Source organism: Siphateles boraxobius, unplaced genomic scaffold (genome assembly GCF_051911475.1).
Source record: "Siphateles boraxobius isolate OS27281-9 unplaced genomic scaffold, OSU_SipBor_1 7, whole genome shotgun sequence".
Classification (NCBI taxonomy): Eukaryota; Metazoa; Chordata; class Actinopteri; order Cypriniformes; family Leuciscidae; genus Siphateles; species Siphateles boraxobius.
In genome coordinates this window covers 29016463-29043183 of record NW_027509197.1, presented here as the reverse complement: position 1 = coordinate 29043183, position 26721 = coordinate 29016463, and the positions used below count along the sequence as shown (strand labels likewise).

General features: G+C 39.9%; 1 protein-coding gene across 1 annotated transcript in view; it reads right to left on the bottom strand.

Moving 5' to 3' along the window:
* Positions 1–251: 251 nt before the first annotated feature.
* Positions 252–26721, bottom strand: part of lrp1bb (low density lipoprotein receptor-related protein 1Bb) — a 393159-nt gene continuing 366689 nt past the window's right edge. Inside the window, exons 79-92 of the mRNA XM_077217131.1 lie at positions 26028–26134; positions 25073–25189; positions 24757–24930; positions 23318–23443; positions 23037–23201; positions 17988–18149; positions 17118–17292; positions 15090–15194; positions 11359–11472; positions 3699–3775; positions 3319–3409; positions 2725–2875; positions 2160–2234; positions 252–1605 (exon numbers count right to left, since the gene is read on the bottom strand). Of these exons, the coding sequence (XP_077073246.1) occupies positions 1465–1605; positions 2160–2234; positions 2725–2875; positions 3319–3409; positions 3699–3775; positions 11359–11472; positions 15090–15194; positions 17118–17292; positions 17988–18149; positions 23037–23201; positions 23318–23443; positions 24757–24930; positions 25073–25189; positions 26028–26134 (1780 nt within the window). The 3' untranslated portion in view covers positions 252–1464. The remainder of the gene's footprint in view (positions 1606–2159; positions 2235–2724; positions 2876–3318; positions 3410–3698; positions 3776–11358; positions 11473–15089; positions 15195–17117; positions 17293–17987; positions 18150–23036; positions 23202–23317; positions 23444–24756; positions 24931–25072; positions 25190–26027; positions 26135–26721) is intronic.

The following is a 26721-nucleotide window of genomic DNA, read 5'->3' as shown; positions in this document are numbered from 1 at the left end:
AAATTAGCCATGGAAATTGAGGCACGTTTTGTAATGGTCACCCAGAAACTGCATTGGACTTTTTTTTCTCAGTAGCAAGAGTGAATTTTATTCATACTGACCATGTGACTTGAACCACCCAATTTCAAGTTACTGATTCACATCTCAGACTTCATCTTCTGACACTCCTGCCCAAGTACAAAGCAGAATATGTCACTCAAACCAAAAGCTATATTTTAAAGAAGTGAAGTACAGAGTGAAACAGAATCCTGTTTGAAATGGAAATAAAATGTCTTTATTTTATATTGGTTTGCTTTTTATATAAAAAAGTACTTACATTTAATACATTTTTTTTCCAAAATACAAGCAGCCAAACAACATATAAATCAAATACAAAATTATAAAATCTGTTGTCTCTTAGTAGCTTCCCTTCTGAAAGTAACCGGTAATGTGATTTAATTCATAATCTCTAAAATTCCCATGTAACAGTAACTTTGATTCTCTCTGGCATCCATGACATGTCGAGAACGATCCGTGACCTATACGTGATATCTTGCCCTAGGTCTATTGTCTAACAGTGATGAAGTCAGCTTTAATTTGCTTGATGAAGCCGGTGTATTGCTGAGCTCAAATGTAGCTTTAAGCAGGCAAAGTAGCAGAAAAGTAGCATGTCTCACACACACTACCAGATTGTAGTTTAATGACCATCAAACTGATATAAGCTCTTTAAAGATGTTGTCAAAGCGTAGACAAGACGGCACTTGGTCAATATTTCCATTCAGTGCTGAGCTATCCCAGCATGCCACATTGTTGGGTTTCATAAACATGGTTCATAATTGCAGCATTTTTCTGGATGGTGGAAATGAAAAATCACTTCATGAAGCAAAAACATACAACATTGGATAGATATAAACTCATTTCTTCAATAAGAACTGACTGAAGTCAAGTGGTTGACTTATGTAGCCCTATGTTGTGGAAGAAAGTGGAAAGGGGGGAAATAATATAACAAAAACCCTTTAAATGGCATAAATATGGCATTTCTAGCATAATTAAATATGATAAATGAGGTTAATACTATACGGAAATGAAAACTCTCACAGTGTAAAGTGAAGTAAACAATAGAAAGAACAAAAGGCAAAAGCTGTCATGATGCCCTAAGGCAACTTAAAATTTAGGAAGAAATAAACACCAATTAAAAGGAAAAAACTTTGCAGTTTTAATTTCGTTAACTGTCCACAATGTGCAAATGAGCAGTTGTGTGTCACATGTGCAGTGCAGCAACAAAACAGAAAAAAAAAAATAGATGGACAAGTATGACTCCAAGTATCGCAACAGACATAGCGGCGCAATGCTGATGGTGCCAAGAAATCAAATATAAACAAGATATCTGAACCTGATAGGAAATAGAAATTTTTTTGTTTGTTTTCCCTTTGTTTTATACATTTTGTACATTTAAGTAAAAAAAGAGTACAAAGTGTAGTCAGGCTATGCGGCGGTTTCTCGAATCGTCCCCTCAAGTTTCTTTGGGAGTAGCTCTCTCCTTTCATCAATGTTGAGGACTGGTTTGCGACAGTTCTGACCATCCAGGTACATCTTCGCGTATATCGGATTGGAGTAGTTCATTGGCTGTTTGGAGAGATAATTTTTGAAAATTGACATTCAGTTGACATTCACACTAAAAAGAAAAGACAAATAATTTGAAAGAAAAACTTAAAAAATAATAATAATAAAAGTGTTTAAAAATGAATAATAATTATTTGTTAATTGTTAAACATACTACAAAAAAAACAAAAAACAAAAAAAAAACACGTTGTGCAGGACTGAAGTTGGTTAAAAGAGTTGCTTTCACTGCAGCCGGAGTCAAAAGTGGTTTCAGTAGCATCATTTGGATTGGTGCTTTGAAAAGCATATTCAATCATGTTTATGGTGACATGCTGATGTCAGCAAAGGATGATAAATATATTATAAGCGTCACTCACAACCCCATCAACCTCACCTCCTGCATAAATGAACCACTAAAACATGAAGAACACAGCAGAAGTTGAGCCATAAAGTCATTCACTTACTATCACGCTTTGGCACATTCATGCAAACCGGCACACCACAGGCATGCAAAAAATGTCATTTAGAATGACTGTGATTCGGTACATAATTAAGACAAAGGAGCCCAAGGCGTTCACCTGTCCAGGTATTACTTCCTTAGGGACAGAATGAATATTCAGCGTGCAAGGGTCACTGGATTTAACACACCAGCCCTGGAACACACACAGTCGCCCCAGCATGCAGTCGACATTTAAAACGTCATTGTCACTAAACAACATCAATGTAACGCTGCTATTTGGACAAAAATATTTTCATAGTACGAAACAAACGGTCAGTACGAAGCATGTAAAATCGAGCATTTTATTACTGCCATTTTAGCACTGCTTTTAAAAGGCATGAGTTTTTAGAAACAGATGTCAGAGTTATTTTTTTTGCAAGGGGAAAAATATAATGTTTGTGGCTTTAATGAGGCAAATATGCAAGGTAAAGACATTTTTCATATCCTGGGTGAGAGGATGCAGGCAAAAGATAAGAGCCCTGGTGTAAAGCAACAGTTAATATTACACATTTACATTAGAGATATTTTCCAGGAGAGAACAGAAGGACGTTCTTTCTGGATCTACCACATTGATATTTATGGATATACATTATCAACCTATAAAATTTCTTGTGTTGTGGAGTTTAAAATATTACAACACTAACCTTTTGGGGATCGAGTGTGAAATTTGGTTTGAGAAGGCTTCCGGCATCTGCGTGGTTGTCATGGTCCACCTCATACATGTTGTAGGATGGATTGCCAATCTCCACATTAATGCCTCCATTAGTTATGGGCTGCCGTTGTACACGTTTCCCCCTGCGACAGAAAAGCACTTGAAATAGATGCTGATGTCTGAGGACTACATTGTTTATATGTACTGTGCATTTTTGAACATGTATTCAAAATGTCTATTACTAGGAATGTCAAATTAACGTGATACAACAACACTAAAGGCATGTCAGGCTAAAAAACAGCAAGACACGATGTAGCGGTCTCCATTAATTTATGGTCCATTTAATATTTTTATCTTCCACAATAATATAATGTCTGTAATGTTTTTGACTATATCATAAAACAAAGATATCTTATTAAAGAAAAAATTAAATAAAAAAACAGAAATGCAGAAAGTATTGTAGACGTAATGACATGTGTGTAAATGTTATAATACATTTAAAAATCTTTACAGGGTAATTATGATAACAAAAAATTAATAGATGACAGCCCTGTAATTTATATTTAAAAACTGTTCCAAAATGTACCTTTGTCGTCTTCTGCAGATGAAGACACCTGTAACCACTGTAGTAATCAGAATGACCAGCAGGACCAACGGCACAATGATAGCTATACTTCCTGTTTCACACAAGAAAAAAGCCAGAAGCAAAAGCCCCTATTAAGCCTATTTCCCCAGGTGTCTATGCAGGTGGAACAGGAAATTATTAGATACTCCATCACAGTAAAATTAAATAAACAGTACTGGAGCCAAAAAGATATTGAGCCAATATTTAATGAGAAGCTCAGATGTATATTCAGATGTGTCATTTGACTGATGAAATAATGGTTCTTTTCATTTTAATAATTGAAGGACTGAATCCTTATTGAATTAGGAGAGGAGAGCTCTTTATAAAGTGTGAAAGCTCACCTCCAGCTGTGTTATCGGAGCGGCTGCTCTTAGGGGCCGGCCTCTCGCACTGCGTCCCCGACCAATTAGCTGAGCATCTGTTTTAAAACAACAGAGTCAAAACAAACAATAGACAAGTCAGAAAAGAGAAGACATGGTTTTTCGGGTATTGCAGAATGAATTTAAACAGACAAAGGCTTAAAATCTACTTAAAGGAATAGTTAACCCAAAAATACAATTTGTTATTTACTCACACAAAGCCTTAAAACAAAACAAAACCAATATATATTATACAAACACTACTGGTCAAACGTTTGTTTTTGAAGGAAGTCTCTTATCCTCACCAAGGCTGCAATTATTTGATGATTACAGTAAAAACAGTATTAATGTGAAATATCATTACAATGAAAAATAACAGTTTTCAATTTGAATAGATTTAAAAACAATTTATTCCTGTGTTGGAAAAGCTGAATTTTCAGCAGTCATTACCTCAGTCTTCATTGTCACATGATCCGTCAGAAATCATTCTAATATGCTGATTTGGTGCTCAATTATTATCAATTATGATTCATGTTTAAAGGACGTAGGCCAGTAGGAAATGTGAGTGTAAACCTCACTCCCCTTGCTAGTGGCTACAGTCTTTAGCGTCCTTGTTAGCACGCCCGCCTCCCACGCTGGAAACCCAGGTTTGAATCCTGCTCTGAGCAGGTCGAGTAGGACCGATTATACATGATTAATTATTAATATGGGTTTTTATTTTTTATCAATGTTAAAAACAGTTCCTCTTCAGTCGGTCAGTCGATGCTACATCGAGACCGACGAATAGGAATCTTGCTAGAGAGGCCAATTACTTCGAGTGAAACTAAACAAACCAATGCTCATTGGCGTGCAATCATTTGCATCAGTTGAAATGTGTCCGTGTTCGCAGTGACTGTTCCCCTGCGTGCTTCAGCACCAGTGAGAGCAGTCCCTAAAAGACCTTACACAGATAGATCGTATCTTTTTCAAGATGACTTTCTATCTGTGTGTTTTTGGATGTGGTCGTTACCTGGGGTGACGGGATGGTCACGATCGCTGCCTTGTGTGTCTGGGCCTCGAACACGCTGAGACAGCGTTCGTGGATGAGTTATGTACCCATTGTGGGAAGATGACCATCTCGGAGCTGCGGTCGAGACTCTCGTTCCTGTAAAGGGGTGGAGTCCCCGTGCCTCTGCCTCGATCCAACCCTCCTCAGAGTGTTGCTCCGGGCAGTGTTGTGGGAGACCTGAGGATTACGCTGAGCGCACTTCCTTCGGGGAACCAACCCCCTAGGAACCCTCATCCCTCTCATGCTCCGCAGCCAGTTGAGCCACCAACGGAATGTGCTGGACCACCCTCAAGGTGTGTACTAGTCGTTTCCTTTGGTGCTCCTCGCGACGATCAGATGTCGATCACTGCATCAGAGGGTGGGTGAGACTTCTCCGCGGACAACGACTCGATGCTGCTGCCTTCTTCGGGTGTGCCAGCGGTGCACGAGTCGGACCTGGAGATGAAGGCCATGCTTTCCCGGGCTGCCAACAGGATTGGGCTCGAGTGGAACCCTCCGCAGTGTCCCGAACCCTCGAGGCTGGATGATTGGTATCTCGGGGTGGCGCGCGCTGGCTCTCAGCAACCCACCCCAGTGCCTTTCTTCCTGGAGGTGCATGAGGAGCTCACGGGGACGTGGACAGGCACCTTTTACAGCCAGAAACCGTTGCGGTGGCTCCTCCTCCCTTACCACCCTTGATGGCGGGGCATCTAAGGGATAGACCTGTATCCCGCCAGTGGAGCGGGCCGTTGCAATGCAGCTGTGCCCTAACTCCACTTGGCGCGGAGAACCGTGTCTTCCTTCCCGGGCCTGTAGGTACTCGTCGGACCTATCGGCAAGGCTTACAAGGCCTGTGGGGAAGCTGCTTCTGCCATACACGCCATGGCATTGTTTCAGGTCCATCAGGCCAAGGCACTGAAAGACCTGCATTAGGGTGGTCATGATCCACAAGTTCTCCAAAGAACTTCGTACAGCAACGGACCTCGCACTTCATGCAAAGAAGGTCACCGCGCGGTCAGTGGGTTGTGCGATGTCCACCTTGGTGGTCCAGGAATCTCTGGCTGTGTTTGGCTGACATGAGGGAGACCGACAAGCTCCGGTTCCATAACTCCCCCGTGTCCCAGACCGCCCTCTTCGGCGACGTGGTCGAGAACTTTGTCCAGCAGTTCTCGGCTGTACAAAAGCAGACAGAGGCCATCAAACACATCCTGCCGTGGCTGTCAGCTGCTGCCTCCACCCCACCACCCGCAGCCCCCCAGTCTGCTCGTCGCCGGGGGCGTCCTCCTGCGTCTGCCCCCACTCCCACGCCGCAGCCTCCAACTAAACGCGCCGTGGAGCCAGTCGCAGACAGCCCGCCCCGCCCGTCCAGGCCCCCGCCAAAAAGGGCGGCAAAGCCAGGGGTAAGTGGCCCTAGGACGGGCGACCAAGAGATGGATGGGACTGCTCTCCAGGTGACCGAGGCCCAGGTGGAAAATCTTCTGTTACCTTTTGTTTGTGTTCCGCCGCTGGCCTCAAAACCAGCGGTACACAAATTTTCAATTAAAGAGCAGTTTCCTCATCTCTGGGTCCAAAGAGGGCCGGGAGAGCAGTGGGAGGAGAGAATCCTCACCACCCTCATCCGCCTCTTCTATTGCCAGTGGGCAGCAGTGTGTGGTTTGAGAACGCAACCAAGCCTCCTGCACCCTGGAACCAGGTAAGTGTTGCACAGCACACTCAGACCCTGCAAGGGCCACCTCCCAGAGAGAGGCTCCCGAGCTGCGTCCCTGTGTTCCACCTCGCTGCCCCACTCCAGGTACGCCTACGGTCCCTTTGGTCCCGCTTGTACGGTCTCTGCGAGCCTGATTAGCGCTCCCCAGTCCGTCCCGCTGGCTCATTCGGACCATCAGGCTCGGCTATGCGATTCAGTTTGCCTGGCGTCCCTCCAGGATGCGATAGAGTCGGTCCTTCCAGCCGATATGAGGTCAGGGCACTACAGTCTCTACTTCATTGTACCCAAGAAAAGTGGTAGGTTACGACCGATCTTGGACCTACGAGTTTTGAATCGGAATCTCCACAAACTACCGTTCAAAATGCTCAAGCAGAAACGCATTCTCGAATGCATCCGTCCCCGAGATTGATTTGCAGCGATCAACCTGAAGGACGCGTACATTCATGTCCCGATTCTTACTCGACACAGGCCGTTTCTACGCTTTGCATTTGAGGGTTGAGCATATCAGTACAAAGTCCTGCCCTTTGGGCTGTCCCTGTCCCCCCATGTCTTCACGAAAGTCACGGAGGGGGCCCTTGTTCCCATGAGAGAACAAGGGCGTTCGCATCCTCAACTATCTCGACGACTGGCTCATACTTGCACACTCTCAAGATCAGCTATGCAAACACAGGGACCTCGTGCTCAGGCACCTCAGCCAGTTGGGTCTTCAGGTCAACAGGGAAAAGAGCAAACTCTCTCCCGTACAGAGGATTTATTTTCTCGGTATGGAGTTGGATTCGGTCGCACAGACAGCGCGCCTCAAAGAGGAACGCGCTCAGTCAGTCCTGAACTGCTTGAACACGTTCAAAGACTGAACGGTGGTCCCACTGAAATTCTTTCAGAGGCTCCTGGGGCATATGGCAGTGGCAGCAGCGATAACCCCGCTCGGCCTGCTTCATATGAGACCGCTTCAGCACTGGCTTCATAGCCGAGGCCCCAGATGGGCGTGGCATCATGGAACTCACCGGCTGGCAATCACAACGGCGTGCCGCCAGACCATCAGCCAGTGGTCAGACCCCTCATTCCAGTGGGCAGGAGTCCCCTTGGAACAGGTGTCCAGGCATTCTGTGGTATTCACAGATGCCTCTGCCACGTACAACGGGCATGCAGTGTCAGGGGTGTGGACGGACCCCCAATAGCATTGGCACATCAACTGCCTCGAGTTGCTTTCATTTCGTCTCGCTCTGAGCCGCTTGAAAAGGCTGCTACAAGGCAGGGACGTGCTGGTCCGTACAGACAACACTGCGACAGTTGCGTACATCAACCGTCAAGGTGGTCTACACTCCCGTCGCATGTCGCAACTCATCTCCTTTTCTGGATTCAGAAGCATCTGAGGTCGCTTTAAGCCATGTATGTCCCTGTCGTGCTCAACCATGTGGCCGACGAGCTGTGCTCCCGGGAGAATGGCGACTCCACCCCCAGGCAGTTCAGCTGATCTGGGGAGAGTGCGGGGAGGCTCAGGTAGACCTGCTTGCCTCCTCACAGACCTCCCACTGCCAGCTGTTTTACTCCCTGACCGAGGGAACACTCGGTACGGACGCACTGGCACACAGCTGGCCCCGGGGCCTCCGCAAATATGCATTGGCTCCCTATTGGCCCACCCGGACTTGATTTCCAGAACTCATGCTCCTCGTGATATGCTCCTCCTGGCCCATTCCTCTGAGGAAAGATCTTCTGACTCAGAGACAGGGCACCTTATGGCACCCGTGTCCGGACCTCTGCAAACTCCATGTCTGGTCCCTGGACAGTGAAAGTGAAGTGAGTGAAAGTGACACGTGATGGCCAAGTATGGTAACCCATACTTGGAATTTGACCTCTGCATTTAACCCATCCAAGTGAGTGCACACACATTAGGAGCAGAGTAGTGAGTAGTGAACACACACACACTGCAAACGTGGATACACACACCCGGAGCAGCAGTCCGGAGTTATTGGGGGTTAGGTGCCTTGCTCAAGGACACATCAGTCATATTCCTGCCGGTAGTGGAATCGAACCACCAACCTTTGGGTCACCAGTCCAACTCTGTTACCATTAGGCCATGACTGACCATGATAGGACGCGGAGGTTCTAGCTGACTTACCCCCAGAGGTACTTAACATCATCACTTTTGCACTGGCGTCCTTCCTAACAGAAAGGGCACACTTTTCCAGTGTTATACAATATCTCACTGTATGGGTTATCACGGAACAACAGTGACAGATTCACTCTGTGTAAGCCGCCTCCTATCGTACTTCCAGGCAAGAAGGGGTAGAGGCTTGCACAGTGTGCTGGATGGGGTGCAGCAGCAGCTGTGGCCCTTTGGTAGGGATTCCTATTCGTTGGTATCGACATGGCGTTGACTGACTGACTGAAGAGGAACGTCTTGGTTACATATGGTAACCCTCATTCCCTGAAGGAGGGAACGGAGACGCCACATCTCGTCGCCACATCTGCTTATGCCCTCCGGGGTGGCCAGCTTATCAGGCTTGGCTCCTCAGCAAAAAACTGAAGTGCAATCGCACCTTCTGCTCATTATATACCTGCGCTGCGAGGCTGAGCAGCTGATTTAAATGATTGCACACCAATGTGCATGGGCTTGTTTAGTTTCACTCGAAGTAGATTGGCCTCTCTAGTGAGATTCCTATTCGTCGGTCTCAACATGGCGTCTCCGTTCCCTCTCCTTTAGGGAACGAGGCATATGTAACCGAAACGTTTTTACTGCTTAAATTGTGGAAACCATAGTACTTTTTTTCAAGATTCTTTAATGATTAGAAGTGTTTATATGAAATTAGAAATTTTCTAACATTATAAATGTCTTTACTGTCACTTTTGATTGATTTAATGTATTCTTGCTGAATAAAAGTATTAATTTCCATAAATAAAAAAAATCACTTACCCCAAAATTTTCAATTGTAGCATATCACAGTTTCCACAAAAATACAAAGGAACAAAAACTTTCAAAACTTTTCAAAATATATGATAATATTAAATGGTTATTGAGCACCAAAGAATAATTTCTGAAGGATTAGTTTTTTTTAATTGTAATATTTCACAACATAACACTTTTTTTTATTAAACAAATTCCTTAGTGAGCATAAGAGTCTTTCTTATATATATATATATATATATATATATATATATATATATACACTCACCTAAGGGATTATTAGGAACACCATACTAATACTGTGTTTGACCCCCTTTCGCCTTCAGAACTGCCTTAATTCTACGTGGCATTGATTCAACAAGGTGCTGAAAGCATTCTTTAGAAATGTTGGCCCATATTGATAGGATAGCATCTTGCAGTTGATGGAGATTTGTGGGATGCACATCCAGGGCACAAGGCTCCCGTTCCACCACATCCCAAATATGCTCTATTGGGTTGAGATATGTTGACTGTGGGGGCCATTTTAGTACAGTGAACTCATTGTCATGTTCACGAAACCAATTTGAAATGATTCGAGCTTTGTGACATGGTGCATTATCCTGCTGGAAGTAGCCATCAGAGGATGGGTACATGGTGGCCATAAAGGGATGGACATGGTCAGAAACAATGCTCAGGTAGGCCGTGGCATTTAAACAATGCCCAATTGGCACTAAGGGGCCTAAAGTGTCCAAAGAAAACATCCCCCACACCATTACACCATCACCACCAGCCTGCACAGTGGTAACAAGGCATGACGGATCCATGTTCTCATTCTGTTTAATTCTCATTCAAATTCTGACTCTACCATCTGAATGTCTCAACAGAAATTGAGACTCATCAGACCAGGCAACATTTTTCCAGTCTTCAACTGTCCAATTTTGGTGAGCTCTTGCAAATTGTAGCCACTTTTTCCTATTTGTAGTGGAGATGAGTTGTACCCGGTGGAGACTTCTGCTGTTGTAGCCCATCCGCCTCAAGGTTGTGCGTGTTGTGGCTTCACAAATGCTTTGCTGCATACCTCGGTTGTAACGAGTGGTTATTTCAGTCAAAGTTGCTCTTCTATCAACTTGAATCAGTCGGCCCATTCTCCTCTGACCTCTAGCATCAACAAGGCATTTTCGCCCACAGGACTGCCGCATACTGGATGTTTTTCCCTTTTCACACCATTCTTTGTAAACCCTAGAAATGGTTGTGCGTGAAAATCCTAGTAACTGAGCAGATTGTGAAATACTCAGACCGGCCCGTCTGGCACCAACAACCATGCCACGCTCAAAATTGCTTAAATCACCATTCTTTCCCATTCTGACATTCAGTTTGGAGTTCAGAAGATTGTCTTGACCAGGACCACACCCCTAAATGCATTGAAGCAACTGCCATGTGATTGGTTGATTAGATAGGCTAATTGCATTAATGAGAAATTGAACAGGTGTTCCTAATAATCCTTTAGGTGCGTGTATATATATATATATATATATATATATATAAAGTGTGTGTGTGTGTTAGTATCACTTTAAGAGTAGGCAAATGTGTAGTGAAAAACTGAAAACACTCATTAAATGGCAAGCAGTAAAGCGGAAAGAAAGTCATGAATCTTCTTATTTGTAAATGGAAGTGATCCAGTGGGGGTCATGTTTATGATTAAACAGATGTTTGATGTTTGTTTATCGGCGTATGATATGAGGGTGAAGACTGGATCTTGCACATTAAAACCATTTTTTAATTGTTTGACTATATTAATTCTTCCCTAAGCAGACACTGTAAGAAAAATAAAACAGGCAAAAAGAATACGGATCCCAAACAAATACAGAACAAAAGAGAAAATCCTGAAGGTATGGGATGTGTGTACTTGAGGATGGTAGGATCATGGGAAGTGGACAATGGGGAAGCGGTCAGGGTAAATCAGCTGGATGGATGGAGCCTGGCTGAGATGAAATGTCTATATTAGGTAAACAGTTTGACCTACTTGCATCGAGGTTTGTTAAAGGCTGTTATTGTGCATATTCCTTCATTTTGACAGTAGTAATCGCAGGGATTGGCCAGCTCATCGCAACGCTGGTTCTTGAACCCTGCCGTGCAGCTGCAAGACATCGCAGTGAGGTGAGGACAGTAAGAAGTGAAAGAAGTGTGCAGAACTGTATGTATGTATGTCTTAGTTATAGTTTTAGAATCTTTCAAGTTTTATGACTATGAAATTAAATGAACAATATGTATTTTAGGAATATTCACTGCAGGGCTTCTAGGATTCCCACATTTCACCTTGACTTTTCATTGATCTTTCCCTTGTGTTCATGTTTACTGTAAAAGGTTAGTTTTTTCTTAGAATGCTGGGTGGATTTCCATTCGTATGTCTAACAGATTCTCAGTAGACAAACTGATATATTTCCTCTACATACATTATACACTCTCACCATGAGCAATGTCTAGCCGTTGAAATATTTCAGAGCATGGCAAAACTAGAAATATTTACTGTAAAATGACTCAAAATGAACATCGACATTATCAATTACCATAATTTCTAAAATTGAAACAAGCATTTTTCTGTAAAGATACTTTGGAACTATACAAATAAACTTGAATTGAAATCAGGAGTTTCAGACCATGAATCTGTAGGATGGAATCTTGTTGACTGACTTTTTTAAAATAAAACAATCCAAACTGTATTTCAGAGTATGTATATCAGATTTATTTATATTTGTGTGTGTGTGATTTTACTAAAACGGAGAGTGAGTGGTGGATAAGCAATAGAGAGGTAAAGCCTGCATCTGAGCCAGTGTCAGGTTTGGACGCTGATAGATGAGTTAATTGCAGATATCTAGGGGGGATAGCGATGAAATTGTAAATGTGTTGTGAATTTCCAAGTTGGCAGCTACAATACCTTGTAAAAGAAAGAAATAATACATCTAAGTCAAAATCATCTCTCCAAGACTGCTGCTTTGTCCAGTGTGTGTGCGTGTATATATATATATATATATATATGTATTAATTTGTGATCTGTTTGTATTCAAGAGAATATTCTTTGGTTCTTAAAAAATTCCTTCCCTTCTTGTCAGGTTGCCTGAGCATCACGAAAGTAAGTAACTGTGCTTTGAAGGAAAAAACTTTGCCTTCCCAAATATATGATTCTAAGCTTTGATAAGGAATTCATTTAAATTATATTCATTTCAGGTCAACTATGATGACTGCTTGGCAGATACACATCCATCATTCCATACATTTCCTGTGACTCAGAGCCAGTGAATGAAATACATTATCGGGACCTCACAATAAAAAAAGAGAGGGATCATTAGCATAGAAATTGATTCCATTCTCTCAATAATGCCAGTCATTGCAACAAATGCCAAATAAACTGCATAGAGCATTTGACGATTTTCAAAACAACCATTTACAACCTTTAAGTTTGGAGACTGAATATGTGATAATTTAATGCTTGCTAACCATCACACTTCAAAGAGCATCCGTTATACATGCCTTCTGTCACAATCTGAGTTTGCAGCTAATAAAATCTGATGGGAACAAAATGATAACTGTAAATATCTTGCATAGGAAAAGACATTCAGGAGGGGCAAGCAGTATGGGAAATAATTAACGAACATTTAACTCTAACCATTTATTGGGGTCTTTACACATACACATAATAGAATAATAGCAATTTAAGACAACAGGACCTCATGATTCACTGTGAGATTCTTCAAAGCAGGGCTGTGGCATTGGCAATTAAAAGGTTATGTGGACAATTATGAGTGCACAAGTGTGGATGACATTGAAAACTCAATTTGCATATAGTTTTGCATTGACCTGCACTGTTTTTTTGTGTGTGTAAACATATATACTGGATGCATTAACACTGTGAATTGTTGCTTTCAGGCCACATCAGATTTTTAGAATCGATTTTCTAAATTCACACTGTATTGTGATGTTACAGTCTAAATAAAAAAATAAATACTTAAAATGTTACTTACAAATATTTAAAAACATTTTTTAACAAAATAAAACCAACTATTTTTTCAAAATACAACTATTTTTTCATTGGTCACAGCTGAAAGCTTTGTGGCCTTTACTACATCAAAAAACCCTAAACACGTGGTGCTCTGCAAGCAGCCATCTATTCAACAGCTCCTGATCTCGCAATAGAAAAGCGAATTTATTCTCGACAAAACAAATTGTCAGGCTTTCTAAATGTATCCATTCCTGCCTGCCAAACCAAACAGAGCTGGACTCCAGCTGTTCTCAGGATGCCGTCCCAATATACACAAGTCCACAGGGTGGACATCCTGTCAGCAGCTCCTGCGCTGTGAGAGCCTAACCTCATTTATCAATGCAAAGCCAAAAAACAACAACAACAAAAAGAAAACACCTGTCGCTGAAACAAAACACCATGCCAAGTGATGACAGCTCAAAAGCCATTCATGATTTTACACTAATAATTAACCAGTACTGTTTAATAAAAAGTGAGATTTCCCATACATAGAGGATTTTTCACATGATTTGAGTGAAATTTCCCTTTCTCTTAGTGCTGAAGCTCTGACATGAATCTGGACTTTATGCAGTCAACCGTTTCGGCTATACAGTATATTTAATAGTCCAAATTATGTAATCCAAAAATTATACAGATATTATGACATTAAAAGTTTGGGGTCAGTAACATTTAAAAGATTATAAATAAATAAATTTGTAAAAATTTACAATAAGTTTTCATTAGTTAACTAATTTAGTTAACAATAACTAAGAATGAACAATACAGCAATTCTACAGCTTTTATTAATCTTAGTTAATGTTAATTTAAATTCCATTTACTAATACATTATTAAAATCAAAATGTATATTTGTTAATGTTAGTTAATGCAGAGTAAACTAACATAGACAAACAATGAACGTCTGTATTTTTATTAACTAACATTTACAAAGATTAATAAATACAGTAATAAATTGCTCATTGTTAGTTCATGTTAGTTAAAACATTAAGTACTGTTAACAAGTGAGGCCTTATTGTAAAGTGTTACCAATAAATTGTTACTTTCATTCAGAAAGGATTAAATTGTTCAGAAGTGGCAGTTAAGACATTTATAGTGTTTCATTTATAAGATTTCTATTTCATTTTAATGCTGTACTTTTATATACATAAAAAATGTATCACAGTTTCCACAAAAATGCTAGACAGCACACGTTGATAATCATAAGAAATGTTTTTGAGCACCAAATAAGTATATTAGTGTAAATATATATAGTATAAATATTACAATGATTTCTGAAGGAACACGTGACACTGAAGACTAGTTAAATGTTTGGCTTTGCCATCACAGGAATAAATTACATTTTAAAATGTATTAAACATATGATATCACAATATTTCTGTTTTTACTGTATTTTTGATCAAATAAATGTAGCCTTTGTGAGCATACTTACCATCAAAAGCATTAATACATCTTACTGACCCCAAACTTACAGTACTATATTTGGTAGCTCTGTTTATTCATTTTTAGGCTTGCTGTAATTAGTTTTTTAAACCAAATGTAGCCTTTTAGGCATTTAAGAGTGTGGCCTAATTGTTCCTTTGTGCTTTTTAAGTCGGTCAAAGTCTCTGAGATCTGTGGAACCTTTCTAAATGAATGGTAAGGCTTTCAAGGGTATGCACCATGTGGGACTAATAGCTGGTATTTGGAATGTGGACAAAAGGAGGCACTTAGTCATTCTTACTGGCAGAAGGGTAGGCTGGTGTCGGGGTCAAGATGACAGGTGCCTCCGTTATAGCAGTAGCCATCACACAACTGGCAGCTGGAGGCGATTCGACCGCTGGTACAGCTGGCAGAGTGACAACAATTTGGATGAGCTAAAAATGTGATTGTTACATAGGTAATTTAAGTGGAAACTTACAGGCTAACCCAGGGGTGTCCAATCCTGCTCCTGGAGGGACACTGTCCTGCAGAGTTTACCTCCAATTAAACACACCTGAACAGCTAATCAAAGTCTTACCAGGCATGCTTGAAACTTCCAGCCAGGTGTGTTGAGGCAAGTTGGAGCTAAACTCTGCAGGGCAGTGCCCCTCCAGGACCAAGTTCGGACACCCCTGTGCTAATCTATCAATAAATTACATCAATTAGTCTTTGTATTATTACAAGCTACATGAATGTTCACCATCGGTGCTGGAAATGTATTATCCTGGATACAATTTTATTTTGCAGAATAAGAAGAATTAAAGGCACAACATCAATTCTGCACTTAATTTGCTTAAAGCAACACTATGTCGTTTTTGCGGATTTTGCTCTCGGGTCCCCCTACAGTTGGGAAACAGTATTGTCTACTACTACGGACGTAAAATCTGTCATGGTTACACCAGGGTATACACGTGCATTTGTTGACAAGCCGATACCGTCTTGAGTTCTCGCGAGTTCTCACGTCTTGGGCAGACTGACAGCATTGCGTGTGAAAAGTCTTCATCCCAGGTACATTGGCATATATTTCAGCATGTCATATGAATATAATTGGCTACTGTTTTACATAATGTATATGCTAATTCAATTCAATGTTTGTGTGGTAGGTAATAGCCATATATCGTCAATATTATAATATCAAGCTACCCATACATGAATCTGCAAATTTGAAAATTGATTTGCATTATAGACTGAAGCAAGACCAATAGCCTTTCACCAGAAAAATAAATAAACAAATATGACTATCAGCCTGCAGACATTAGGATAGTTATCCTGAAAGATTATTTATTATAACCACCGTAAACTAGCATGTTAGTGTTTAACGTTACTAGCTACCAGATTGATAATTTGCTACTCTACTAGCATTACTTGATTCATGAAGATAAATGGAGGACCAGATAGATTCCGTAACATGGACAGGCCATGTTATTCAGCCTTTTACATTTCGCGCGGTAGTCAGTTCCCTGACTCCCTGATTTATTTATAAATTTATAAACACTTTATAGATGACTGACTGCTGCGCTTGTTTCAGGGTGCATGTTACTGAAAGAACGAGCATAGAGAGAGAGAGAGAGAGAGAGAGAGAGAGAGAGAGAGAGAGAGAGAGAGAGAGAGAGAAGAGAGAGAGAGAGAGAAAGAGAAAGAGAGAGAGAGAGAGAAATAGAGAGACTTCAAACTGTCTTCCTCTCCCTCCAATATTGATCCTTGTCCGGCCTTTTAATTTGTCTCTCTCCCTTTTTCTTTTTTTAGTCTCCTCTGACAAAACCTTTGCCTTCTTCCTTTTAGTTGTTGCTTCGACTATGACAACAACATACAGATGGGTATCAAACGCTAGTTGGGCTCTCACCTCAGAATCTGAGGAAGTGGGGGAAGTGACGTATGCCGTAAAGCAATCGAATTTTTTAGTTTTTTTGTGTGCTCGGGTTACTACCCGAAACCCGAAGTTACATAGTGCCAGTAAAAGCAATACAGACACTGTCAGGCTATGGCAGACGTGTCATTCAACCTATTTTAAGTCGATGTACCATCTCAAGGGTCTTGGAAATATATTATGAAGGTTGAAAAACTACATAGTGCTGCTTTAAGAGGAATAATGATTTTTAAAGATAAAATGTGCAATTACGATTTTTAAAGATAAAATGTGCAATTACTATGTCAATACCGTCGTCAAACAGAACTGTGAAAAAGGACTGTTTTCAAACAGGTTTCAAATCTCCCTTTTGGTACGTCTACAAGCAGTCTTGCCTAAAAAAACATACAATTTTATAGCAATATCAAAAAACAGCCAACTAACTTGCAAGCCACATCTCCCGTATCTCCATCAATGATACATGGGGCTCCGTGGCAGCGCAGGCACTTGTCGACATCACACTTGATCCCTTCATAGCGAGCCGGGCACACGCATTCAACGTGTCCTGATCCGGACAGCGTACACGCCTTGGAATTGACACAGTGGTGATGACAGATATCTGTAATGGAAAAGAAACCGAAAAAATACAAGATATGTCCCTAATTAAGATAACAAGAGCACATTTCTTTCATATGTTCAAGTTTAATTCGAATTTTACAAAGCTTTAAAGAGACTTAATTATCCGCATCAAATATCTACTGGTACTAAGATGTAAATGCGTCACCCCTTGGGTGCAGAGCACTAAAAATGCATTACGGGTGTGCAGATTAAATTGTTTTGCAACAAATTATACTAACAAAGACTTTATAACAACAAATATTTTATCAGCAAAGCACAGAAACACCTCAAGGTTGTTACAGTAGCATTTAGAAAACCTCTTTGGGCACATTATCGTTCAAATGCTGGCAAATGCCCTTTTGAGTACAATATTTGCTTTCATTGGGGTTTTTATGTTGCTGCTACCAGTTGTGGAGAGAAAATTTAACAATTGTTCCATTAACCACAATTTAATGACTGGTCTTCTATGTTGAAAATACAACTCAAGAGAAAAATCATATTTTCTCCACAGTTCTTTCTTTCTGTTTCACTTGGTACTTGAACGATTTAAACAAGCAATATGGATTATGATGATACTGAATAAAAAGGGCACAACTGTGGATGTAGTTAGCTGCCACGATAATCACTGACCTATTGAATTAAAATGTAGTCACTGACCATTTCTGCTGGGTACAAGCAATCTCTTACAATACTTACGATACAGACATCGGTCACCCGTGTACTCTGCCAAGCAGCGGCACACTGGCTGGTTTCCAGCGCTTATTTCACATGTGCCTCCATTCAGACAGTGATTATCACAGACCCGCCTCTCACAGTTTGGACCGGTGAAGCCTGTTATGCAGCGACAAGTAGGTTTCCCTATGATCGGAGTAGACAGATGTGTCCACATTGAGAAGAAACGCCAATAAGTAGCAGACGTGGACATTTTATTTTAGTTTTTTCCTTTTCTGTTTTACTACCAAAACTTGCAGAAAATGTGACTTGTTTGCTGAAGGCAATTTCAGAAGAGAGGCAATGAGAAAGGTATATTTTTTCAGTAGGCAATTTATAAATTTAAACTGTCCTGGAGTCCACAAGAACCATACATTGAAGCTGTCTAAAAACAGCACTAACAGCAACCAAATTAAAGTAACACCAGGTAACTTTTGCTCTCGAGGTCCCCCTACAGTTGGGAAACAGTATTGTCCTCTACTACTGTCGTAAACTCTGTCATCGTGCATTTGTTGACAACCAATATAGCCCTGAACACTGTAGGAGGAGGTCACATGCAGGTGTTCTGCTTGCGTCGCGTGTGAAATGTCTTCATCCCAGGTACAGTGGCATATATTTCAGCATGTCACAGATACAATAGTGCTATTTTCTGATTGGCTAACAACACCAGACGAACAACACCAGAGGAGACGTGCTTGAATTCATGCCTGTTCCACAGTGAGAGCGGCGCGGCCAGAGTTTTGGGCGGCATATTAAATATATTACAAATAGTTTTTCAGCGTGAGAAATACAATGTGTGGCGGGAGAGCGTGACAAAAGACCGAAATGAGTGACTGTCACGCTCAATGCGTGACACTTGACAGCCCTGCGATTTTAAGGAAGTGTGGGTGGTGGTGGAATTGACGTATATGCCGTAAAGCAGTCGAGTTTTGTAGTTCTCTTTGTTCGCCGGTTACTACCCGAAACCCGAAGTTTAAAAGTACGATTAAAAACGCTACAGACCCCGTCAGGCTATGGCAGATGTGTCATTCAACCTATTGTAAGTCGATGTACCATTACAAGAGACTTGGAAATATATTATGAAGGTTGAAAAGTTACCTGGTGTTACTTTAAAGCTCTGCCCCCAGAAGCTTTTAGTGAAAAAGTGCCCAGATAAAAAAAAAAAAAAAAAAAAAAAAACCTATGTAAATTAATGAAGTCAAATAATTACTGTGACAGGGAAGGGACATGTTCATTTCACTTAGTGTTGTTGTGAGCACAACATAACACTTATGGGAAAGTGATAATATCTTGAGGCCACAGCTTCTTATGTTAAGGGAAAAACATCCTTTTTTTGTGGGGACGTTTGAAGTGACTGAGCCAGATCAGATAATTTTATAGTATTTTAATCTAAACTCTTTGAATGAATGTTTTATAATTTATACTTTCTAATTTCTTGAATGATCATTTACATAATATGTCGATACCTATGCAGCATAATATTATATTAAGAACTTTTTAAAGTTTCTCCATCAACACCCAATCAAATTACATACGCAAAACCCCTTGCTCGAAGACAAAGGAACATACACTTTCCATCCAAAAGTTTAATTAACATTGGCTCACTGACCCCTGAAAGTGTGGCATCCTTGTGGTTTAAAGATCACACTGATTTTGAAAAATTGTGACATGAAGATGATGGTGAGCTAAAAGTCCAGGTTGGTGGCAGGCTGCAGCCTTTTCATTCTTCAAAGATCCTCTCACTCAAACTGGTTCTCTCTCATCAAGACTTCAGCATAGATCAACTGGAGCCTCAACAAATTGCATTAGGACACTTTTATTCAAATGGGCGAGACATACAAGTATCAAACTTAGTCTCATAATTTGATAAATTAGGCATCCCTACCCCTTTTTAAAGAAGGTTCAAAATAAGAAACTGATGGTTTGCTCAAAGCTGTTGATCTATTGAACTTCAAACAATGTGATAACTTGCTTTCCTGTATTCTGCTTCAGTTCTCTTTCCATTGCTCAACATGTATGTGTATGTTAGATTAGTCTAAGTGTTAAGTCTAGTTAGAGAGCTAGAGAGAACCAGAGCTAGGTTCTCTCTAGCTAGAGAGAACCAGTTTGAGAAGCAGATCTCCTAGAAGTGGTAAATGCCTCACTTCTCTCTGGGAGTTTTCCGACCTCCCTGAAAACTGCTGTTGTCAAGCCCCTCCTGAAAAAGAGCAATCTGGATAAGACCATATTAAACAACTATAGACCGATCTCAAATCTTCCTTTCATAGGCAAGATCATTGAAAAAGTTGTCTTCAATCAGCTGAACAAATTCTTAAGCTCGAATGGATACTTTGACCATTTTCAATCTGGTTTCCGACCGCACCACAGTACAGAGACCGCGCTCATAAAGATAATAAATGATATTCGCTTAAATACTGATACAGGCAAATTATCAGTGCTGGTACTACTTGACCTCAGTGCTGCATTTGACACTGTCGATCACAAAATACTTCTTGACAGGCTGGAAAACTGGGTCGGGCTTTCTGGGATAGTCCTAAAATGGTTCAGGTCATACTTAGGAGGCAGAGGTTATTATGTGAGTATAGGAGACCATAAGTCTGAGTGGACATCCATGACATGCGGAGTCCCTCAAGGCTCAATTCTTGCGCCACTCCTATTCAACCTGTACATGCTCCCAATGAGCCAAATAATGAGAAAGAACCAAATCGCTTACCATAGCTATGCAGACGACACACAGCTCTACCTAGCCCTATCGCCTAACGATTACAGCCCCATTGACTCCCTTTGCCAATGCATTGATGAAGTAAACAATTGGATGTGCCAAAACTTTCTTCAGTTAAACAAAGACAAAACTGAAGTCATTGCGTTTGGAAACAAAGATGAAGTTCTCAAGGTGAACGCATACCTTCAGTCTAGGGGTCAAACAACTAAAAATCAAGTCAGGAATCTGGGTGTGTCTCTGGAGTCAGACCTTAGTTTCAGTAGTCATGTCAAAGCAATAACTAAATCAGCATATTATCACCTGAAAAATATTGCAAGAATTAGATGCTTTGTTTCCAGTCAAGACTTAGAAAAACTTGTGCATGCTTTCATCACCAGTAGGGTGGATTATTGTAATGGACTTCTCACTGGCCTTCCCAAAAAGACCATAAGACAGTTGCAGCTCATACAGAACGCTGCTGCTAGGATTCTGAGCAGAACCAGAAAATATGAACACATCACACCAGTCCTCAGGTCTTTACACTGGCTGCCAGTTACATTTAGGATTGATTTTAAAGTATTATTACTGGTATATAAATCATTCAATGGCCTAGGACCTCAATACATTGCAGATATGCTCACTGAATATAAACCCAACAGATCACTCATATCATTAGGATCACATCGGCTAGAAATACCAAGGGTTCACTCTAAGCATGGCGAGTCTGCTTTTAGCTACTATGCCAGCCGCAGCTGGAACCAGCTTCCAGAAGAGATCAGATGTGCTCCTACAGTAGTCACATTCAAATCCAGACTCAAAACACATCTGTTTAGCTGTGCATTTACTGAATGAGCACTGTGCCACTGTTCGTCCGACTGTTTGCACTGTATTTTATTTTATGTTTTAATTATTCTGATTTCTGTATTTTATCTTTTATTCTAAACTGTTTTAATTATTCTGATTTCTTTTGATTATTTTAATTTCTTCTATGTAAAGCACTTTGAATTACCATTGTGTATGAAATGTGCTATATAAATAAACTTGCCTTGCCTTGCCTTGCCTAGTTAATAAAGTATTGTTTGCCACACATGTACTGGAGTCCCTAATCATGCAGATTTTGTCTACATGCTCTGAGCAGTTCTGTATGGTAAGACAGTTATTTCCTTTACCCTGGAAGTTAACATTTCTTAGAATTAATAAGCAATTAACACTGAGTGTTTGCTGGACGAATAGGTTAGCTGATTGTGGTATTAATTCTGCTACATCAAGTTGATTCTTACTAAATATTTATAATTAATTATAACTAGTTATTATTAATTATTCATATTTTCTTTTAGGCTAATTTGCTACAAGTTTAATGCATAAGCAGCAACCTGGGATTATCAGAAACAAGGATGATTAATAGAATAACATTTTATTTAAAATATTACATTATATTATTATATCGAACATGTTCCTTCCTGGTCACTGTATATAATACAATACAATCTTTAGCCATTTTTTCCCTGTAAAACAACTCTTTCAAATGAAATGCAATACCGCACTTTAGTGCAACCTGCAATATGAGCTGCAGGTTTGATTTCAGGCCTTGTAAATCTTTTTTTAATCTATCCTGTGACAGGCTTAAAAAATATGTACTAAAATGTGTCTTAACTGTTAAGATAAAAAATAACCTTCATTGAGATCCTTCAGAAGGACATGCAGAGCGACAATGTCCATACACATGAGTTCACATGACCTCAAAAATTATACATTTGTATTTATAGTTCTGAGCAAAGAAGTCGCTCAGTAACTATTCTTTTTAATAATAATAACTGCATCTCACTCGGCCATTAACAAATCGCCAGTGAGAATTATGAAATGTGTCAAATTTCAGAGGATTCTGATGTTGAGAATAATTGCTTTCTTGCATGCTTCATCAGTCATTTGATTGATTATGATAGACGAAGCTGTAATATGACACTCTTGACTAATTTTAATTAAGGTGCAGACACAAACACTCAGCTGATTTTGTCTTTTATACGTTTCTAAATTCCTAAATTTTTTAACATACAGACCAGAGTCCATAATGCTGCTTTGAATAAATTTAGATTATGTTATTACTAGCACACACACTGCCACACATTTATGGTGACAGATGTCTTTCTTTAAAAATGTATTTAAAAAAAAACTCCTAATGAAACTGCTGGGCACAATAGTTGCATGTAGCATGCATGTAATATGAATAAAAGTAATGATTATAAGACCATTTAAATACTTCAAAACTCAAAATGAGGCAAATAATTCAGTCATGTATTCATTCAAATTTACACAAAGCTAAAAGAGTTTCTTACCGAGAGGTGAGCCAGTGCACGTGCCTCCGTTTAAGCAGTAATCTGTACAGTGGTTGACTTCACAGCGTTCTCCAGAGAAACTGGGCCAGCAGTAACAGCGCCAGTCTCCTTTTTCATTGCCCAAGCAACGCCCTCCATTCTCACAGGCAGGTCGGCACAGCTCACCTTTACCATATTGAAATAAATTATATATATAGACCCCCAAAATGACAAAAAACACAGCAGGCTTAGCAAAGAACAAATCAAAGTGTGCAGCCCTACAGTAAAGTGAGGCTTCAGACCTGAGACAATTGGGTCAATACAAGAGCCATTGACCAAGGTCTTCCCCTCTGGACAGGTGCAGCTGGCCCCGGTTGGATTGAGCAAGCACATAAAATCGCAGGTCATCCGTAGACAGGGATTGGCCACTGAATACAAAAACGACGAAGCATACATTTAACTTGGAAGGTACAATAACATTTAGATAAATCAATGCTGAGCTTCAGTTTAAAATCATGATAATTGTTTATTTACAAAATAATTACCTAAAAAATTATTTGTTGTTTCATACATATTGCACCCTGTTACAAACAAAATTTCTAACTATTACACATGTTTTTGACGTTCCTACTACAAACCAACATTTTGTCTAATAACTAAATTTAGGCACGTTTTTTTTAACAATTCTGGCTTTTTGATGTTTATTTAAAATTATTTTATTGCTAGGAAATTATATAAACTGCAAAACTAACTTTTTATCCAGAAATGTAAACTAGAAATCTACACAAAATATAATATTTACTTTAATATTGAGATTGATGATCCACATATAAAGGCTAACCCTTCTTTCACTCACCATTTATAAAAAAAAAAAAAAAGTTAAGTCAAGTTCCAGGTCCTATTTTGTAACCTATTTGTGGCATCTAAAATATTTTCTGCTTATTTATTTAATTTCTCAAAGCAGCTCATCGAACCTGCGCCTCAAAAGCTGCAGATTTGAAAGCCGTTACTCAGAGATGCCGACAGTATAAGGGGACATCTGTATCAGTCTTTAGTGTTTTGCTGAGGACATCAAACCTATACTTTTAGCTATTGCTGCCAGTGCACAAGTCTCTCCAGCAGGCTAGATCTCTGACTTTAATGAGTCAGTGGGGACTGGCTCAGCTGCCCCTTACTACAAACCCACCAGAACAGAAAGATCTTTTTTAGGTTGTGAGGCCATTAACACAACCTGATAACAAAGAGCAACCAAGACCGACAGCAGAGGAGGCCCGCTTCTGAGAAGACAGCAAGAATGCGGTCACAAACGCAATGCATAGGGGAGGAAAATGAAATGGGTGTAACATTACATTAGTGAGCTGTACTCATTTTTGTAGAGTGTCTCAATAAGGTGCACAGAACACTATGAAGAAACCATGTGAACTCAGGTAAAAAACAAAACAAAAACATGCATTTCTTTGTTTTAAGAAATAATAGTTGTAAATACAACTCTGGCGACTTACAGTCAACTGAACTTGGATTACTACTTTAACGTTAGGCATAAGAACAGAACACTATGACAGTCTCAAAATACTGAGCATGCAATTGTTGAAAAATATCACTCTGAACTTCAAAACAAAAAAACTGGTAGTCTGAATATATATAAAGGATTCATAAAAATAACTCTTAAAAAAGAACAATTTCATAATTTTCCAAGGTAAAAATGGAAAAAGAACTAAATAGAAAACATTTGGTCTCTTACCATCCTGCTGCTTGAAACGATGAGAGATCAGGACATTTGTTGTTTTTTCAATACCCAGATCGAGAGGTTCAATGTTTTTTTTCCCATATTTGTGTATTCTGAAAACTTCATTTTTCAGTCCTGTTCCATAAATGTAATCCTCAAAAATATCTATTCTGTACGGATGTGATATTCCTGTGCAAGCATGAAGTGAAGCAATGACATTAGACAAAACCGAATCTTCTAAAAACCATTTCAATGGTTAATGATTTCAGGCATATAAGATACATGAACAAAGGAAAATACTATCAGATTCCCTTTCAACTGTTCTTCTCACCTTGCTTGCTATCGATTACCACCAACGGGTCTGAGCCATCGAAACGGACACTACCAATAACAGAGAGCTCGGCATCGGCCCAGTACACACGCTGGTTGAAGTAATCAATCGCCAACCCTACAGATAAATGATGGGAAGAGTTATTTTTAGAGCTTGGTACAGAATGCTAAGAAACTTTACATACTTACACATGTACACATATTACACAAAAGCAAAAGCTCACAAGAAAACAATAAATGAGAACAGGTTATTACTGACCATAACTGTAACAGATTTACCAAAATAAATAACTAAATACCAACACGCAAGAAGAGTTTCATTCATTTAGGTGAGACTGTAGAAGGACCAAGGCTGTTTAGGGCAATAAGGTGCTAAATTGAACTTTTCATGTATTTAAATAACCTTTAAGAAACCCTTGCTTCAATGTGGACATATTCAGCACAAAAGCTTCAGATCTGTGTCCTTTTTCTCTTCCTGAAATAAACTCAACAAAAGTTTGTCCCATATTTCTCTGAGTTTGCATTGCTTGACTCATTACATTTCCTTTCTTGATTAAGGACTCGGATGTTGCAGTTTTGTTCCTTTTCTAGAGATGATGGATTCCTAAAGCTGCACTGGAGGCGTAATATTGGCCCCTGTAAAGGAGGCCATGGTTAAATGTAGCGGTACTTAGTGTTTCCCTGAGGAACACGCCTGCAGGTTTACCTAAAGGCTTATCTGAAACATTCCCTCAAACTCGGAAATGAGGAAAGTGCTGTGATGTACTGAAAAGGATGCGAGACCCAACAAGCTTCTACACAAACGCATTCGGACCTTGACCACATCCCTTTAGAAAGAATCAAAACAACAACCTCTCATTTATCACACTCACAGAAAAACAGCTGAGGACTCAAAGTAAAGAGAGAGTGTTGAAACACAGTGCATGCCCATCACACTGGGAAATACAAAAACATACCTGTGGGTCTCCGAAGGTTTTTGTCCAAAAGTACTCTACGCATGGAGCCATCCATTGCACTCTCCTCTATGTGTGAGTGGTCACCTATTACTGACCAATACATCATCCTGAAACAGGTCAAATATTTACTTAATAAATATTTAAAAAATATAATATTAGTATATTATACCAAGTATTTCAGTTTATATACAGCGAGATTCAGAAGTCAGTGTAATAAATTTGCTTATTTGATAAATGACCTAGAAGTAATTCAGAATCCTAAATATTTTTAAATCATAACATTTCTATGGAAGCTTGATTCCGCCACAGAATAAAATGTTTCAAAAGATTATTGCGACTTTTTTCCTCAGAATTGCATGTTTATATCTCACAACTCTAACTTTATAACACGCAATTGGGAGAAAAAAAGTCAGAATTGCAATTGTGAGTTTATATCTTGCAAATGTGTGTTTATATAAACATGCAGTTCTGAGGAAAAAAGTCTGTTTATTTCTCGCAATTCTGACTTTATATCACACAATTGTGAGAAAAAAAAGCCAGAATTGGGAGATAAAGAGTCGTAATTACCTTTTTCATTTTTCATTCTGTGGTGGAAACAAGCTTCCATACATTTTCAACTGATTTAAATTCTAAAACTTTATTTTCAATGTGCCTATAGACTTTTGACACCCACTGTATATATTTTAAAAATAAA